The sequence below is a fragment of the Labrus bergylta genome, chromosome 10, assembly GCF_963930695.1.
Source record: "Labrus bergylta chromosome 10, fLabBer1.1, whole genome shotgun sequence".
Taxonomy (NCBI): domain Eukaryota; kingdom Metazoa; phylum Chordata; class Actinopteri; order Labriformes; family Labridae; genus Labrus; species Labrus bergylta.
Genome location: NC_089204.1, coordinates 18729395 through 18748871, shown reverse-complemented (window position 1 = coordinate 18748871; position 19477 = coordinate 18729395). Strand labels below are relative to the sequence as shown.

The 19477-nt window shown below is 39.3% G+C and overlaps 1 protein-coding gene across 1 annotated transcript in view; it reads right to left on the bottom strand.

The window, feature by feature from the left end:
* Window positions 1-13190, bottom strand: part of oprm1 (opioid receptor, mu 1) — a 33494-nt gene extending 20304 nt beyond the window's left edge. Inside the window, exon 1 of the mRNA XM_029279177.2 lies at window positions 12298-13190. Coding sequence (XP_029135010.1) covers window positions 12298-12566 — 269 coding nt within the window. The 5' untranslated portion in view covers window positions 12567-13190. The remainder of the gene's footprint in view (window positions 1-12297) is intronic.
* Window positions 13191-19477: the final 6287 nt, after the last annotated feature.

The window sequence follows — 19477 nt, the reverse complement described above, 5'->3', positions numbered from 1 at the left end:
TCCTGATTGGCTTGACTGGAATTGAAGCATGGAGATCGATATCCATGGACAAACAAAGACCAACTCCAGTGTAGTGGAAACTCATCAGATGAACAGTTGATCCACTTAAAGGTGAAATGCAAACCTCTAATAAAGGCTCATGAACGAGGATGGAAGTTAGAAAATCCTCCACAGACACAATCATTTCACATGCACACTATAAAATGTATTTACAGTCTCAAGGAAAAGTCCCCCCCCCCCCCCCCCCCCTTAACCTTGGCAGCAGTGGCTGTGTGATGGAGTCATGTCCCTGGGAGTTGCATGCCGGAGCTTGGTGTAAGTCATAATAACCGAGGACAAAATCAATCCATACAATCTGTAGAAAATTAACAGCAGCAGGACTGCAAAATGTTTGTCATTAGTGGTTAACAGCTAGAAATCCAGTGTTCAGATGGAATTGTCATTTCGATTGTTGCGCTGCTATTGTTTATATGATTGTATGTTGACTGTTCCTTCTACCAATTAGAAGAAAGATAAAGACCCATTACTGACTATTCATATCCTGTTGAAACCACACCAATCCAAACTTGGACCTCGCAGTGAAGTGCTTGCAGAAGTGCATGACACTTCAAAATGGGATCACAACAACTGCATAAATTACACACATCACGTGTATTGTATTCTGGTCAAAGGATTGACAATCCCTGCCTGCTTTACTGTGTTTCGCTCATAGTTAGAGCTGCACCGATTGGGAAAATCAGCGCTGATACTGATGTTTAAAATAACAATTAAGCCAATTCTGGTACTAATGTTTCTTAAATACTTTATTTTTTTTACAGATCGTTCCTCGAGAAGGTATAAACCCGCCAACTTTTTTTTTTTTTTTTTTTTTTTTTTACATTTGACCATGAAAACAAAATCCGACTTTGTCCAACAGGTGACTTCTTCTGACCAATAAAAAAATCTCCTCTCTGATTATGCTGTTAGATATACTAGCTATCCAACATAAATCGATGCCAATTATTTGCTAATTGGCCAATGACTATCAATCTGCTGACAATGATGTTCAACTGATGTATCGGTGCATACTCGTCATGGTTTTTCCATCTTGAAAAATAATAGAAAAAGAAATCTATGTGACATTGGTAATGGAAACAGGGAGCTCAAGAGGAGTTTATCAGCTAGTTGCTTAGGAACACTGATGTTAGCGAACAGAAGATCTCCTACAAAGGCTCTCTCTGTGCCCTTGGCCCTTCTTCAATCCACATTAAATAAGTGCAATAGTTGTAAACAGCAGTGGAAAGGTTCAGCAGCTCTCAAACTGCAAGTTTTAGTTAGCATGAGGTCATCACTCAAACTCGCTTGCTTCTCTGTTACGTTTGCTCCTCACTGTGCAAAAACAAGCCCTCAATAACAGGAAACATGAATTTTGGAGAACAACAAGATGTTCAAAAAGAAAATAACTAAGGGGGTGTGACAGTATTGTTAAATTAATTCCGAGAGCAAATCTGCGATAGCCTCTGTTTCTCTGAAATGCCAGCCTGGATGAAGAAAGACGTGTTTAACGCTACCTGTCAGAGGATAAAAGGCAAGAAACAACGTTATAGATTGAGTCACTTGGTTATTGACAGACGAGCAAAAGAGCTGAGAGTGCCCATCAATCATCCAGAACAGAAAGAGGCCAGATCTGTCATCTGTTCCCTCCTCTCAAGTTTGTAATCAGTACTTCATTCTGTCTCATTTTTCCCAGTAGATAACTGTGGCTGTCATAACATTGTCTTTAAAAAAACTGGGCTTTGATAGGACTGTATTTGAATCAAAATTCTGTCAGCTAACAATCCGACTTTTTTTTCTTAAACGCAACACAATCTACATTAGAAGCCTCAATACTTGTAATTGCTAATTTATAAGAGTTTTCCAAATCATCATTTGACCCGAAAACAAATCCAGCCGACTACTTTCTTTGTGACAGACAGATAGCTCTCCACCATTCTCATTCTGTTTGGGATTTCTGTAAGCTAAAACAGAGTTTTTCTTTGACTAATCCAGTGCTGGCCCATCTTTAAGAAAAGAAGAAAACTTCATTGCAGTTAATGAAGCTCTCAGACTCATCCGTGTGACGGTTGAAAACTTAAGGAGTGTTAGCTTGAAACCAAACGCACAAAAAAAGCTTAGCTAACATATGCACAAATAGGCTTCAGCTAAATGATGTGGCTAAAAATCCAGAGTACAAAATTGCAATGACTTCAACTTCTCTATTCTATCTCCTAAGCTCTTGTTAGTCCCTCCACCACCAAATTCTGAAAGCTTTTCAACTTAACCTAACTATAACTCGAAAAGTCTTTCGCCCTTTCTTCAACACAACACCTCTTGTTGAATCCAGACTGACAGTACGCTCTTTCTCCAGCAGTGTCCAGGGATGTTAATAAGCTCATTACTCTAAAACACACATTCACCCACAATGAATCCTAATTACCTCTCTGCTCTTGGAACTTAATGGTCTCCTTAGCCAGAAAATTTGACTCTGTCCCCTCTGTTGTGTCCATTTACAGGAAAAAGCAGCATGCAGAATTGCCTTCTCTGTGAGCCTCACACTGAGCTGTAAAACTCTGAAACTGATAATAATAATGATCAATGACATTCTGGTTAACACAATAAAGCTTCATAGCCAGCTGATAGAGTTATTGTTGAGGTTAGGCCATAAGAACATTTTTTTCTTGACTCATTTGTTCCATGTGAGTTTGTCAGTACTCTTAAGCTAACAAAGTAATGAAGCATAAAATACACAGGAGAGCACCATTAACGAGCTGTCCGCTTGTCATTGGTTAAAGGCATTCAGTGTTTCCCCTAGGTTTACAGCGTTGGACACGCACGCACGCACGCACGCATGCACGCACACACACACACACACACACACACACACACACACACACACACACACACACACAGAGTGAAATGTAATTCTGAATGATAGATGATATTCCTGAATGGAATGGATGTTTTGAGTTGAAGTTTACCTTTACAAATCTGCTTCATATGCTTGTCACATTACCAGAATTTACAAAGCTAGTAAAAATCCAATAATTTTGATACCCTTTTTCAATACCACAGCAACAAAAAACATTGTATTTGTGCAATTTAGACAGTGTCACCTCCTCTGCTCTCAGTTTGTAAGAGAAATAAAGGAGAATTGTGTCTTTTTGAGACACCAAAAGGCTTGAGAAAACATCAATATCTGCCAACCTCTGAATTCAAATGGACCACTCATGCTTTCTCTTTTGTTCACAGCAACTTTGGGTTGAAAATAGACTGATGCTCTGTAGCTTTTTTTTTTAAAGCATCAGTTCTTTTCGATATCATCAATGATTTAAATAATGGGGAATGTATATATTTCATAAATCCATAACGATATATGGATATCTATATGGATTTAAACAACCTCTCCCCCACTATGTGTTAACAGCCACATGAGCATGAACTCAAACCTTCCACACACAAACATGTTTATGAATGCACATGAAAAGTAGCTACACTGTCAAGCAACAAAGAAAATCATTTAAAACCAAGACAGCAAATCAGTGAGCACATTTCCATCAAGTTTCTTTTTCTAAGTAAAAAGTATGACGCACATAGTGATTCACGTCCGTGTGATGAAAGGGAAGCCATTCCCTTTCATCACATAGACGTCACTAACTGAATTCCAAACCAGGAATCTGTATGAAATGTTTCAGGAGTCAAATGCAGAAGAATTAAACCATTTACCAAACCTATGTTGGCTTTTGAGAGCAATATGATTTTAGAGGGGGAAAATGGGGAGCAATATATTTGAAGGAATTTAAAACAAGCTTTCTTCTATGGGTTGTATGATTTTGCATCAACTTGACTATAAAAAGGTAATTGTGAGTGAAATGAGCCATCCAAAGGTTGTTCTGTCACAATGGACAAAATAGGACATGAATAATATTTTTATTAAAATTAATCCAATCATTTTGGACCTTAGTTGCATCTCGAATAATGTTTTAATGCTGACAGCCCAAATTATTTTTTTTATTATCAACCAAGTGTATTTTGGGACCAGCAGTCCAAAGTCTTGGTATTTTTTAACCTTCAATGAGAATGCAATGCTGGGTTAGACAGTTGAAGCTTCACATCAAATTCACTATTAGAAGCCATCTATGACAGAAACAACAAATATGGATGTTTCCCCCATCACAATGGAATGGAGCCAGTGTGTAAACCATGACAGCCCCAAGTAGCCTACACTTACACATGTGTATGTCGTTGTTTAAAGAAAGACACCTCCACCTTAAGCATTCCAAAATACCATCGAGCATATAAACCCTGAAACGTGCAAATCGGATTCCATTTATATCGGTGACACTTAAAATCAATACAGCAGAAACGATTTTGTGGAATGCTTTGTTGCCGAGAATCAACTCAGACTTCAAAAGACTGGAGGTTAGTTGTTTGAAACTGAGCGTGAGACTACATGTTAAGATAAACAGTGGGAGCTACGAGTAAACCCATTAGAGAAAACATTAGGGAAGAGGATCTATTATATAACTCTAGAGAACAAGATTGAGTTGATTCTGATCATAACATCATATTTCATGTGACTCGGCTAGAAACTCACATAAACAGCAGGGAACCAGATGTTAAATAATAATATTAACTTCATTTATATAGCACCTTTAAAAACACAGGTTTACAAAGTGCTTTGACATACATCAAAAGGCATAAACAAGAACAAAGCAAAATAAACCAAACACTGTAGAACAAAAATAACCAGAACAATTAAATGCAATCCAACAGCAAAGAACCCAACAAACATATTTAACCTGACCCTCATAAGAACCATTATAAGAAGGCAAAACAAGAAGCCAACAACACGAGCTGAGACCAAGAGCACCAAAGATTTTAAAAAGATGTGAGAAACTGAAAGAGCTGAAGGCAAATAAAAAACAGATGATAGCAATAAAATGGTAAACAAGGTACAAGCAATAAAATAAATAGAAACCAGTAAATAAATGATAAGAATAATAGTCCAGCACCCAGTTGCTCTATCAACCATTCAGATGTGTGTGCTGTTTGATATTTATGTGCGATAAAGACTTCCCATAATATACATAGTGACAGCATATTTGTTTGTAAAGTAGATCTATTCTCATGTCTCTTGGTAAATAATAAATACAAGGATATGCTATTCTAAAGAGAATTCTGTTGAATTCAATTTGTCTCAGATCAAATCAAATAATACCAAAATCCAATCTCACAGAATTGTTCTGTATTTTAATGAATCATTCCTGAATTTAATTGTTGCTCTAGAGAATCGGCTTGAATCATCTTGTAAAGGAAAGATCCCCCCCCCCCCTCTGGTGGCGCAGTGGTTAGTGCGCTCATCCCATATATGGAGGCTATAGTCCTCAAAGCAGGCGGCCCAGGTTCGAATACAACCTGTGGCTCCTTTCCCGCACGTCATTCCCCACTCTCTCTTTCTCCCTGATTTACATTTCTATCCACTGTCCTGTCTCTCCAATAAAGGCACAAAAAGCAAAAAAAAAAAATCTTAAAAAAAAAAAAAAGATTGTAAACGCCCATCAAGGTCTACCAGTTCAGACACTTGACCTCTAAAACAAAAACAACATTTTAGAAATGCTTTAGATGATCACTGTTTTCTCCACCCAGGTGCATCTGCTCAGCTGAATGGAGGATGGAGGATGGGGGGTGGAGGCCGGGGTTAAAAGCAAGGAGATGGACTAATTTTGCACTCATCGCACTCAGAACGCCTCTCTGTGTTTCCATGGTAACAGGAAGCACTCTGCTCCAAGGATTATGTCTCTTTCTGTTCGACCACAATTGATTGCCTCTGATTGAACGTGCAGGTCTCTGCTCGAGTTTGTTTGCTCACAACAAGTTTGTAGATGGAAAGACAAAACAAAAGAAGGACAAAGAGTTAGGGAGTGAGGGAGAAATTATTCATGGCTTAAAGGTCACCATAAGGGGGGAAAAAACACGTCTCATCCACTGTTGTCTCTATTTAATCAAGCAAAAATGCATTCAAGGCCATTACCGTAAAGTGAGAAGGGAAAGTAAATGTCCACTGTGTTCCATTAACTAAATGGCTGTTCATTTTCAATCAGCCAGCAGAGAAGAAACTAAAAAAGACAGGCAGAAAGAGAGAGAGACAAAGAATTCTATGGATTTTAAACCTTGGATTTTTTAAGGATGAAGCACATCTTTCATCTTTCTCTGAATTCGGTAGGTATCATTAGTCGAGCTCAAAAAGTTACATATACCATAAAACTTGTAGCTACAAAACCTTGCATGCTTGCACATATACACACACACATTCCTGCCTGTTGTCAGTATCAGCACTGATGCCCTCTTGATTACCATCGGGGGAAGGCAGGGGAGGGGCAGGTCGTCCTAAATCTGCTCCAACAAAACAGCCAAGGATGAGAGAGCAAAAAGTTATGCCCTTACATCGATCATCTGCTTTGTAGACAAACACGTTTGGAATACATAATGCAAGCTTGAATACCATCTCATTTATTACACTCTTGCCGACAGAGATCCTGACACCAAAAGGATTCCTGTGCATGACTACAAAGATGATTTCACTTCTATTTGACAAATACTGCTTGCTTCTTTTCCCCTTCACTTGTTAGGAAAATGCTAAGCCAAAAGAGATGTTTAACATTTGACACTTCTTGGTAACAAGTGTATCTTATTCCAGGTATTTTCGAAAAATAAATTAGCATAGTTGTACTTGAGTTTTTTTTCCCTAAGGTAGCGTGAGAAAAAAAGCTTTATTGTGTCTGCAGTCGCAGCATAATCGCAGGCGGTCACACTGACGTCATGAATGGTTATCGTTAAAGTTAACATTACTTAGGCATAAGTAAGAAATAGCAGATCTTCTAAATGAATCACCACCCTGCTCAAATGCAAAGTATCACACATCAGACACACCCATAATGCTGCACGTCCAACAGGCCCATAGTAGAGGTCTTCGTAGATCCAAATGGATAAACCTGAACCCTGATGGAGCCAATAAATACATGCTGTGTGATCTGATTGGACCCAGTATTGTTGAATAATTAATATCCAACCAATTGTTGTGGAAGATATTTCAGACTCAAAGCTTAGGGAGAACCATTTTATGCACACATAACAAACAAACAATAAAACAAAACATAACACAACAAAACAGTCAGCACAATCCCTTCCTAAAAAGCTATGTTTTTAAGACCAGATGAAGTCTAAAATATTCTATGCATGTTTTAACTGAGTTAAATCGTAACCATTTTTCCAACAACTTACACAATAAACATCACAAACTTTCTTCTGGGTAAGCTAGATTTGAACTCTTATTTTTACACCAGTGCGAGATGGTATGTGGCATCTTTTTTTAAAATCTTTGCTGCATCCCCCCTCGTTTCTGCTCAACATTTTTTCACCTTTTGCTTCTGTAATCAGATCACAATTCAGCCTGATCATCGACCATGACACATCACGGTGCTCAAGCATTTCTGCTGTAATCAGCGCTAATCAAGCGCTCATCTCGGATCCACTCAGGTATCATACATAATGATTTGTACCCTCTGGGATATAAATTAAAGTACATCATATCCTATTTTTTCATCTGATTAACAGACCCAGGAGCTGCTGTAATAGAGAAAACCACACTCAGACCAAGTGGACCATAATAAAACACTGACCTTAACCTGTGCCAAGTCCATGGTTGAGTCCTGGGTCCTTGGATGTTAATTCTTGAAGGTTGAACACTCATTGTGTGGGAGGTCTTTCTTTTGTTTTTTACTAGTTTTGTAGTCAAGACCACACTTACCCAAACAAAGACATACCTGAGACCAGAGTGCTCCAAAACCGAGACAAGACCAAGACATTAAGGGATCGGGACCCAGTCAAGACCAAGACCAAGAAAGGGCAAGCTCGAGACAAGACCAAGACCATAATTATCACTGAAAACTGCTCAACTTGTGTACATTGGGCGTGTGACTCCCTTTGAGCGTGACACCAGGGAGGTTGTGGCTGTAACCGAGGGATAAAAAAAATCAAACTGCATATGAATTGAAAGGAGCGTTATCCTTCTTATTTTAGTAATGACGTTGAAAAATAGCCTTTCAGAGGTGGTCTTGACCGGTCTTGATTTCAAATCCAGAGTCCAACCAGTCTGAGACCGAGACAAGAAAGAGTAAACGATTTTGACTCCTAGACGAGACCGAGACCTTCAAAAAGTGGTCCGTCTTGAGACCAAGACCGATTTCGAATACTACAACACAATTTTTTTCTACAATAATCCTTGTCACATCTGGGGGCTCACTCAGCTCATTTTTGGTGTCTTGGTCAAGCCCAGTGGAACAATTACTTTGAGTGGAGTAGTTATGTGGTGCACCGAGTAAATAAATGAGCAGAGAAGCTGAACCAATAGCAGATTGAGGAGTGCACAGAACCGTCAGGTGAGTACAACCCTTAACTCACCGATGGATGTAACTCTATTTCTGGAGATGTGCTTTGCTTAACAACAGCTCAGTACTCTTAATTTGAGTGTTTACTGGTGCACTGCATCATCTGTGGAGTTTATATTGTCTGTATCTCTGTATACATCTGATGACATTTTTCTTCTGGTGATAAAGTGGCAGATTATTTCATTAGTGTACCCTGATATTGCTTTTAGCCCACACTGCTCTGCAGATAGCGCTGAAATTGAATGAGTTTTGTCCTTTAAAGGTTCCATTGAGGAGGGTGAATGTGTTGTATATTTGTAATTTATTTATAATCAATTATACATACAGGCTGAAAATATCACCCATAGACAAGGAATGCATTTTTAGTTCATGCAAATAATGCTGGGTGCTACTGTTCCTCCAGACTCTAGACTTGTTAATACACTTTAATTTATAATTTATTGGTAGAAATTATTCATCACCTCTATTATACAACATAGTAATCATTGCCCCAAACCACCATCTACTTCTACCTTAGTAGTAAGTGTCGGATTCTGTCCTTCCCTGACCATGGGGCCGAGCTGTGGAAAGTAATTTGGAGTTTTAAAAAAATACCTTCAGGGATAGATGTACAAAACATCTTGAAAAGATTTTAGCAGAACTATGTGGGGAAGCACTCAGAGTGAAGAGAATGATGTGTGCAGTCTGCCAAATGAGCATTCACGTAGTGCTGAACCGTCCCTGGAAACAGTGGGGGAGTGAGAAGAATTATAGGTGTAAGAGAGTGATGATATATTGTAGTGGGGATAGAAGTAAATCAAATAAAGAGCTTTTTAACACTTGTCCTTCTCTCATAAAGTGGTCCAAGCACCTCTCTGACAAGTTCAACAATCCTCCTTTATACTCAGCCACTCTCCACTGCTTCCGTCAGACCGACAAAGTGAGTAATCACAAGGTGGACCATCATCACCTTTATCTCCATCCTCCTCAACTTTCTCATCGCTCACCATCAATCTTTCTCCCAAGAACTCTCCATTTATGTCCAAGGTCATCACCCACCTCTTTTTTACCTGCTTTTCCTTCTTCTACTCTCTGACTGCCTCACCAATCAAACTTTTTTTACGATATAAAAGAGCCTCATTTGGAGTGACGCAGATTCAGCAGGGGAACGTTTCCCTGACATTAATATTTTTCAAGCATATAATGACTGCTAGTAAAACCCGTCCTCTCATGCTGTTTTTCACCATGGGCAGATATGATCAACAGGAGGGGAAATATTTTGTCGGAATGAATACAAACCAAGTGTCAGTATTCAAAAAATAATTCCACTTTAAAGAGCACATATTATGCCCTTTTTGGGGTTCGTATATTTAATCTATGTACCTACTAAAGTATGTTCACAATAGCTAAACTTCGAAAAAAGTGTCTGTTTTCATGAACTGCCGCTCCATGCACCTGCTCGCTTCTGACTCTCTCTCTAAGGCTCTGAAGTGCCCACGTTCAGAGTCCCCACCTGTGCCAAGTCTGATCTGATTGGTCGGCCTGTCGGCTCTGCCGTAATTGGTGAGTTGCTCAGCACGGTTCTCGGAAATGTCCCGCCTCTTTTACCATATTGGGAATGCAGCCACTGGCTCCGTCCGAGGGGAGCAAAAACATTAGCACCTTAGCACTACTGTGCTACCGCAGGCTATATCGCATATCGTGGGCGTGCTACAGAAGTTAACGGGCGTGCAACATGAGCTGCTGGGCTTGCCACAACGAGCCAATGGGCTTAGATCAGTGATATCACACTGACAATGACGTCGGACTGACAAATTTTTATCGAGGGGTGCACTTTGAGTGTGGGCTAGCGCACCCTAGGGGTAGAGAATGAGCAGGGAGACAGGGAGGCGTGATTGGTTCATCAAATTGGTACCTCGTGGCAGACATTGGTCGGAGGTTTCACATGCTTACAGCTGCTACAGATGACAGATTTTCTTTGTTCCTTTTTCAGAGCACATGAGTTATTCATTTCTGTCAGGACCTAAAGACAATTTCAAATTCTTAAAAAGTGTATCTAGAGAAGATTACCAACCCTGCCTTTAAGGACAGATCCAGCTTTTGAGCAACTTATAAACTGAAATGCCATCCTCTTAAAAAAGTTATCCTGCTTTGTATAGGGGTAAACTGTGTCAAGGTTTAATAACTAATTTAGTTTGTGAAGTGACTGTTCGATGATAAACATCAGCTGGCCTTGCAAGTAGGGCTGCAGTAACTGATTCTTTTAGTAATCAAGTAATCCATCAGTTATTTTGGCAATTAATCATGCATAAGACTCTATAAAATATTTTTCTTTTCTTCTCTCTCGTTAAAAGTCAATGTAGCTTGCCCACCAACGAGTTCTCTCCCTCCTTTGCTAAAAATATAAACCAATAATAATCCATACAGATCAATAAAAAGGAGGCCTTACTTACATGGTCAACACCATCCATAGAGTTTTTTCACTATGAGATTTATGTGCATGTGTTTTAGAATATTTAAAGGCGGTTGTCTCAGTATTGAGAATGTTTCAGAGAAATATCTTTAAACGAGCAACAAGAATATGCTATAAGAAAATGAAATAATTGTAAACACTTCAGGAAAGAAGCTCGGCCAGAATTCATATCCTGGCGCTGGGTCTGAGACAAACCATAAAGGAAATGTGTCAGTCAGTGTGATTGTGTCAAAACGAGAACTCACTCTCGGTACACAATAAAAACAGAGCACATAAATAATCCTGCATAAATTCCATAAAGATATTAAGGTATTTTGTGCCTTTCGACAGAGCGCTGTATAGTAGTCCGGATGAAGCCTCGAGGCAAATAATTTGGCTTTTTAGAAATCAAGGTACACGATTGATTCAAGGGATCTCATCAGCCCTTACTTGCAATAATTCATTTGTGCACCACTCATCATGAATTATTATCCTTGAGTAAATGTGGCAGGCCATTAAAGAGAACAAGAGCTCCTCTTGTAATAAGATCTCCAACGAATGACATCTCTTAAACAAAGTTCAAAATACTGATTCATGAGATATCAACAGGTCAGCTGGGAGATCATATTCGACATAAGAGGAAGACAGTTAGAAACAGTTAGTTTTATGTTGCTGATATAAGTTTTAAAAAGCAGTTAATAATAAACAAGTATGCTCATCGGTTTTATGTAAGCCATAATGCAGTAGCTGAGTCCAAGGCAACACATTTGTATGCAAATGATTTGTTATAAGAGCTTTTCTGAAACAATTTAAGGCCCCTCATCTAATTTACATGAAGCACAGTCATGGGGAATAGGAAACATTGAAGTCACTTTGCATATGAAAACTGCATAATCTCACAGGATTCATTGCGCATTACGTTTCAATGTAGTGCTCACATTTGAGTGATACGCAGCATTTTGTCACAGTGCGATTTTGCACTCAAGTACAGATATTATGAATGTAAGACACACAGAGGGGAAGAGACAGACAAAGCGTTTGCTGCTACTGTTTTGCACAGTTGCCTTTCCACTCCTTCACCTGGCTTGGCTTGGTTTTAGGCTACTTGTTTTCTACATTAGAGACTTTTACGCACGAGAGACATCTAAAAACGCACTGTCAGCATTCTCATAGTCACACTTGGCTACACACACACACACACACACACACACACACACACACACACACACACACACACACACACACACGCACTTTGCTTTTATGCTATTTACAGCAACAGGTTACTGTCCTTCCACAGTCAGTATAACAAAGCGCGTCAGTAAGGATATTGTATTTCGTGTTTAAGAGTGACCAGCACACCTGGAGAACAACATGTCAGTGTTTGATGAGCACTTTTCTTACCTGACTACGATGTACATGACCAGCACGTTCCCCACCAGCCCCACCACACACACGATGGAGTACAGAGCGGTGATCACAATCGCTATGATGACCGGGTTAGCGTCGTCCTCGAGCCTGCCGGTCACCCCGTGGTTGCCGTCGCATCTCGCCTCCGCGAAGCTCGTGCTGTCGTTGCCGCTGGTGAAGTTCCGGCAGAAGCTGCTGCTGTTGTAAAACCCCGGGATCTGGCTCCGGTAATCGGCGTCCGAGCCGTTCACTGCGCTCTCCATGGTCCTCGCTCGGTGTGTGATGGTTAAGCCTCCAACTCGGATGCTCTGGTCGGTGCCTTTGATGTCCCGCTTGGTCCCCTGTCTGTCGTTTGTTTTTTTTTTAGAGCGCGGGACGGAGCTTCTGCAGTCTCCTCGTGCTGAAGAATGTGGCCGCGTGCGATATGGTGAGAGCACTGACGACCCTCGCGCACCACAGCGAGCCTGCACGGAACAGAGGCGATGGCATGAAAATGAATTAGTTCGCTCCCTTGCTCCCTTCCTTCCTTCCTTGGTTCCTTAATCACTCCTTACCTGAGTAATTTCGTTCCCTATGACCACATGTGTTTATTAGAGTTGCATTCGGTTCCTAATTATTTTTTCTTGGTTCCTCGCTTCTTTTCTTATAGGCTACTTCCACCCGCCTTTGCTTACCTTTTTTTTTTTTTTTTAATTAGGCTATCTCCCCTTTATTTTCTTATAATCTTCTGATTTCACCGTTTCCCTTTTTCTTCTAATTTTCTTTCTTTCCCTTTTTGGTTCTCTCCTTCTTTCCTTCCCTTGATTTCTTCCTGTCCTTTTTTTCTCCTACCTGCCTTTTTACTCTTCCCTTGACTTGCTTGCTTTCTTCCATCCTTTCATAACAATTTCCCAACCCTGTATCCACTTCATCTATCCCAATCTATCATCTATCTCTTAAAGTTTGTTTTGATTGCATTATTTTTCTCCTGCCCTTATTTACTTCCTCCTTACCTTCTACCTTTTTCCTGTCATACTCCCTTTTCACTTCCTCTTGCAGACATTTGTTCACTGCTTTATGTCCTTTGCTTATTTATTTCATATTGTCTTTCTGTCTTGTTCTTCCTATAGCTCATCACCTTTGTTTTCCCTTCAGCCATCCCCCCTTGATCCTTTCCTTCTTTCCTTGTTTAATGTTTAACATCAGCAACATCTGTCATGTATACAGATTGTCCAATTCACCCAACCAAGAGGACACTATAAGATCACATGTCCCATCAGATCCTCCTGTGAGTGACACAACATTTTACTTTTGTAAAACAAACCCAAAATACAACAGCGATTCTGATAATCAAACACCATGACAGCAGCGAGTGCCCTGGGGAAAGAACTGATGTTAACGAGGAGTCCAGGGATTATTTGTCAAGTTGTCCATGCATACATGTACTGCTTTGATGAGTTTCCTCACTCCTGATTTCAGGTTTCTGCTGCTGTATACTAATCAGTGAGGCCCAGCACAGGGGATGTAGTACAGTGTAATCCAATAGGGATTGATTTTAATCAAGATAATGTCCCTGCTTGTCTCATTACAGTTTCAAGAGAGGCACGAAATGGGCAAAGATCATTTACTAAACGTGCTGGAGGCCCGAAACTGTTCAACAGGAGCATAACTAGTCGTCAAAGTCAATGTTTATGAGTTTGTTCTCGCGGGCGTTTAATTCAACAAAATCCGCACAGTAAAAAAAACGTGTTAGCTAATCGTATTTGAGCTATATTTGTATAAAATATGAGCAGCAGCAAAGATGGGGACGGCTGTTTGTTGTTGATAAAGACATGAACTTTTATCACTTAAGGGAAGAGAGATACGTTTTCTAATATCAAACATAAGCGTTTAATTAAGTTGGGATGAAATGTTTTTCTGCAACTGCATCCCCACAAAAAAATAAATACCCCCTTTTAGTTCTCAGAATCAGATTTTATCGAGCACATTCACTCCACTGATTTATGCCAAAATACCCTTTTGAAAATAAGGTCATCTTCCAGCTTGTTGTGTTTTGTGCCGAGAGGTATGTGAATCATTGTTGCAAGACCAAGCAGAAATGCACCAAAGGCTCTACAGTGCAGAGTGACATGAACAGCGCACCGAGGGATGTACGTTTAAAGGATCAGAGTTTTTTTTAAGTTAATCTTAACACAAGGGGAATTTTTTTCACCTAATATCCATTTTGTTTAACCGTGACTTCTTGGGCTCTTGTGAGCTTAAGCTCTTGTATTAGAATGCAGATTAATGACTAACTCCCAATAAGAGTTGATATTTGTGAGTTTCATCAACATTTCATCTGACATTTCAGCACTGTCAGACCAACATTTTCAAAGATTTGTATTCCTAGCAGTGCAAAGTGTGCATTGTGTTTGGAAATCAATGGAAACGCTTTACAAGTTACTAACTTTCCTAGAAATAAATATGTATTCATTATTTTTTAAGGTGAAGTAACTTATTCTCAATCTTGGGACATGAGTTATATTTAGAGTAAACCATTTATATTTTATACACTCATACATTATGTCCCGTAGGGTGAAATAGGATGATGCACCGTAATGTGGATTGCGATAAAGACATGATGTAGTTTTATGATCTGTATGTATTTGAGATTGTTTTGATAGACTTGTCCATTTAAATATGAGCTGCAGAACATTTCGGAACAGCTTTCAAATATCCATGGTAATTCAAACCTTTGCATAGCTAAGTGTTTTGAAAAGATTCGACCACAGCATGGCTTCAGAGCGGCTATAAAGAGGAGGGAATATAATTGCTAATATTAAGTCTTTTAATGTTCAAATGGGATTTTGTGGATTGTTCTGGAGATAATAAGGCGAATGTTACACATAATAAGAATATTATGTAAGAGGTTTCAGACTTTTTTCAAGATAAAAAAAGGTAAGTGACAAGAATCGTTTCCTCCTTTAACGCATAACATCTTTTGAAAAAATATTCTGGGCTCCCCACTGAGACGCTCCTCAAATTATTTCGCAGAGCTGAGCCATCCATGCCTGATGCTTTTTGAAAGTATGTGAAGAAAATCACACACTTTGCGAAGCTGTTATCCCTCTGAAGAGCTGCCTCTGACTTTGTCTTCAATGTGTGAACTCAGTTGGAGGTATAGGGACTTACTCCTGTTGCCACGGTGACAACAGAGGCAAGATGAGATCTTAAAAGGCTCCACAGGTGAGCAAGGAGTGTGTCTATTACAGATTAGATGTTTACCTAGCAGTAAATTGGATTGGTTTGAGTGACTGTAAATATAAAATTCACAGCATTTAATCTCCCTGCACAAATGGGATGCAACCACAAGATGTAAAATTCACATGATTCCAACTCTCTATTTATCTTCATTACTACAACTTCAAAGAATTCCTCAGCTATCAACTTGTTTATTTCTTTTCTAAAGTAAAAAAGCTGCTCATCACAAGGAGTTGGAAAGATAGAATTAAAATTCAGTTGAATGAGACGGATATTGAGTTTAAAGCTGTCTTCACTGTTTTGACACGTTTCAGCTTTTCACACTTTTCCCCAAAGTGTTTGACGGCAATCACAATGAGGGACACGATGTTTCCCATCCAGCCTGTCCATCATTTCCTGTTGTATTTCTAATGTCAAAGGCTGAAAGACGAAGGGAAGAGTGTGATAAAAAAGAAGCACCTAAGTTTATGGTCAGTTTTTAGATAACCCAACTGTGAGCTGTGCAGAGTCAGTCCTTGTCAACAGGCAAGGCAGGCAACTTGCTTGGGGGCCCAGCACTTCTTCCAAATATTTTTTTGACATACATTTTCTTAAATATACGTTTTTGTTCTGATTGTTATTGGTCTTCTTAGCTATACTTTTTGTTTTGTTTTTAAATCCACTGTTTTAATGTTCTTTATATTTAAATATTGAAAATTATACTTTGGTGAACTTGCTTGATGCAATTTTCTTTGTTGGTGTCAGATTGCAACAAAGTTGATGAACACTGGTCTGAGGGGCCCCCTGTTTACCTATAGGTCCCCAACAGGCTCAAGAACCGCCAATGGAGCTTTGGCACACAGACACACACACATGCCAACGCCGTGTCATGACAACACGAATTTCCCTTTTTTTACGGCATGTCAGCACAATTAAATGTCTTCCCTTTTGAAGTATTGTTTTGTGCATGCAACTTTAAATGTGTTTTAAAGAACAAAAAATATATATATAATGTACAGTTTTATGGGTACTTAACAAACAGCAAAAAAGTTACAAATGTAAAAAATCGTGATGCATTTCTAACCTTTGTGTTCTCTGCGGAAGTTAAAGACTAAAAAGTATTCTTGCGTGTTAAAGGAGAGTATGAGATTTCTGACCAAACCTGACTCCTCAGGTTTGGCAACAGACCAGACAGAGGCAAACAGAGGCAACAGACCAGACCCTAAATCAAAACAAAAAAACAAAAAAAATGGCCTTATTTAGTGACCTGCTCAACCTGCAACCTAAAAAAAACCCCACAAGGATAAACAGACTCACTAACACCACACCTGACTAAAACACTGTATTTCCAAAAGAAACCCAATGCTTTGCTTTGCTGAGATGGAAAAGTTGGTGTGTTGATTACAACAAAGTGTGACACTGTAGGTGTAAAAATAGTCTGCAAATAATGTATCACGTGCATAAAGCATGTGACTTAAATATCCACTGAAGCCTCTGCTCCAATAATGAAGGTGTGAAAAGATTTTGGCAGACAAAAACATCAGAAGTATGTGGACCAATCTCCTTTAAATCTGCATGTTTTTTTTAAAGTTTCAAATTCATTATGTAAAGCATTGTTGTTTGTTTCTTTTTTGCATGTAATGTACACTGCATACCATATATAACATGAAAAAAAACCACAAATTACACATTTCATTCAGGGTTTGAATACTGCACTTAAGCAATTCATCAATCTTTATCTGCTGTGGTTTAATGGAAGCTGGCAGGAGAATCTGCATCAACAGCTCTTTGTCTCAATGAACACATTTTTCATATTCAAAGAGTAGAAGAGTGCATAATTATGCATTCATTCAAATTGGCTGTTCAAGATTTCCTGTAAAATGTGATGCAATTATATGGCAGTACAAGACAGCACCAATTAACAAGAAGCTACAGCCAAAAGGAGTGCTGATAGATCGTCCACTGCCCTTTACAGTTCACACTCTGCACCCTCTGCACCTCACCTGACAACACATGTTCCCCTGTGAAGACTTTTTAACACCACACTGTAGATAACGCTTGCAAAGAAGGTGTAAGGTAGTTGAACTCCGCAGAAATCTTGTTTTTCCAGGAGTATTTAGAGTGGCCGCCATTACATGTGCAGCTTCTTAAAAATAACGGAAGAATGGGGAAGAAAAAATAAATAAACCCATGAATCTGACCACATGGCTTAACCTCTATCTCTGCCTGAAGCAGACCCAAACTGTATTTATAGGGCGTTCAATCAAAACCTCGACTGCTGCTACTAATACGACAGCCCAAAAGGTTGATTTGCAAAAATATTTTTTTGTAAAATTAAATTTGGTTCCTTAACTTCTTTTTTCAAGCTCATTCTCTTAACTTAAAAGCGCCATAGCAGCAAAAAATAAAATAAAAAGATTATCCCCTGTAAGGTTGAACACAGACCCCAGACCTGCAGCTATTGACCAAGACCCTTCCTGGGGCCCGTTTCTGAAAGAAGGTTCAACACACCCTCAGTCTACCTCTGAGTTGATTTACTCTCAGGTGGGAAACTCTGAGTTTTAGGTTCCAGATCAGCAGATTTGAATTTGTTAAGTCAACTCTGAGTAGGTCCACTCGGTGTTCAGCGCGTGCACCACAACGATAAAAAGCCAACATGAATGGAGCCCCGATTCTACGATTCACCATGGCAGCAGGTGACAAAAAAAAAGAGATCCTCCTACTTTGACCTTCTCGAAATATAGCCTCTCTTCATGCGGCCATACGGCGAATATGAACAGGTTTTTAGAAGGAAAAAAAAGGAACACTGCTGCAGCGGCAAAGGAGAGAGAAGTGGTGTAAGAGAAAACAGCTGCTCGCGTCAGTGCGTAATGAAGTCGATTACTTTAATATTTAATCAGAATAATAATATTGCGGGTCAAAGCTGCATGGTGGAATTGTATTAAACCTATAGCCTACAATTTATTTTCATTAAGATGAAATCCAGCGGAAGAAAAGCGACCTTTAAAAAGTTCAAAATGAAATATAAGAACAAAATATGCTCAGGGTGGTATTTCAATCATATTTGACATAGCCTGTTAAACAAAGTAGGCTACAACCTACTTCATTCTCTTTGAATGTGCATTAACTTTCACCCCAAATGAATGCTGTATTCATAGGCTAAATGTCCTCTCACCTTTATCCTGCTTAGTTTATTAATTAGCTCTAATTAAATTAACATCTCCCAAAGTGAATGTAGGCTCTTATTCCCTGAAGAGTAATGTAGACCCTTCATACCGAGGCTTGACTAAAAGACATGCCATGTTCGACAAAATAGTTTGTTTTATACGCTGTAGTATTGCCTACCTAGCATATAATATTTAAAAAACTGGATTTTTATTCAGACAAACGGTGAATCTTCACTAACACGCGCCTGATACAGACTGAATGAAAGAATGAGGAAATTAGACCGAGAGAAACTCGGGGTCCACTGAAGAAAACCTGCTCCCGACCAGATTAGTGTCACAGACTCAGTTACCATAGTAACTGACTCAGAGATAAAGTTACCTCCCTCTCTGGAACGGGCTGGAGTTACCCCTCTTTCTCGAGTTTGAGTGACCTCCCTCTCATTTCAGGGTTAACGGACTCAGTGTTTGCACAAAACCTTCTTTCAGAAACGGGCCCCTGACCTGATAAATTGAATTAGACCTATGTCCTTTGTTTATTTATTTTTTTGTCTGAATACATTCAAACACAAAGGCATTTCCTCTGTTTCTGGAGGCTATTCTTTCTCTTAAAGAGACAGTATAGAAAACATTTGATTTAAACACAATGTATGTTTTTCTTAGTTTTTTGGAGCTGTTTGTCACTGTTTGGTCTAAAGACTAAAAAAAAATCATCTTCTTTCCATCTTTTATCTGTTACGTCTAAATAGTGTTGTCTTTCAAGAAAAAGGCCCTGGCAAAAGATTTGGAAAATATGGAGTGAGTCGTATCCA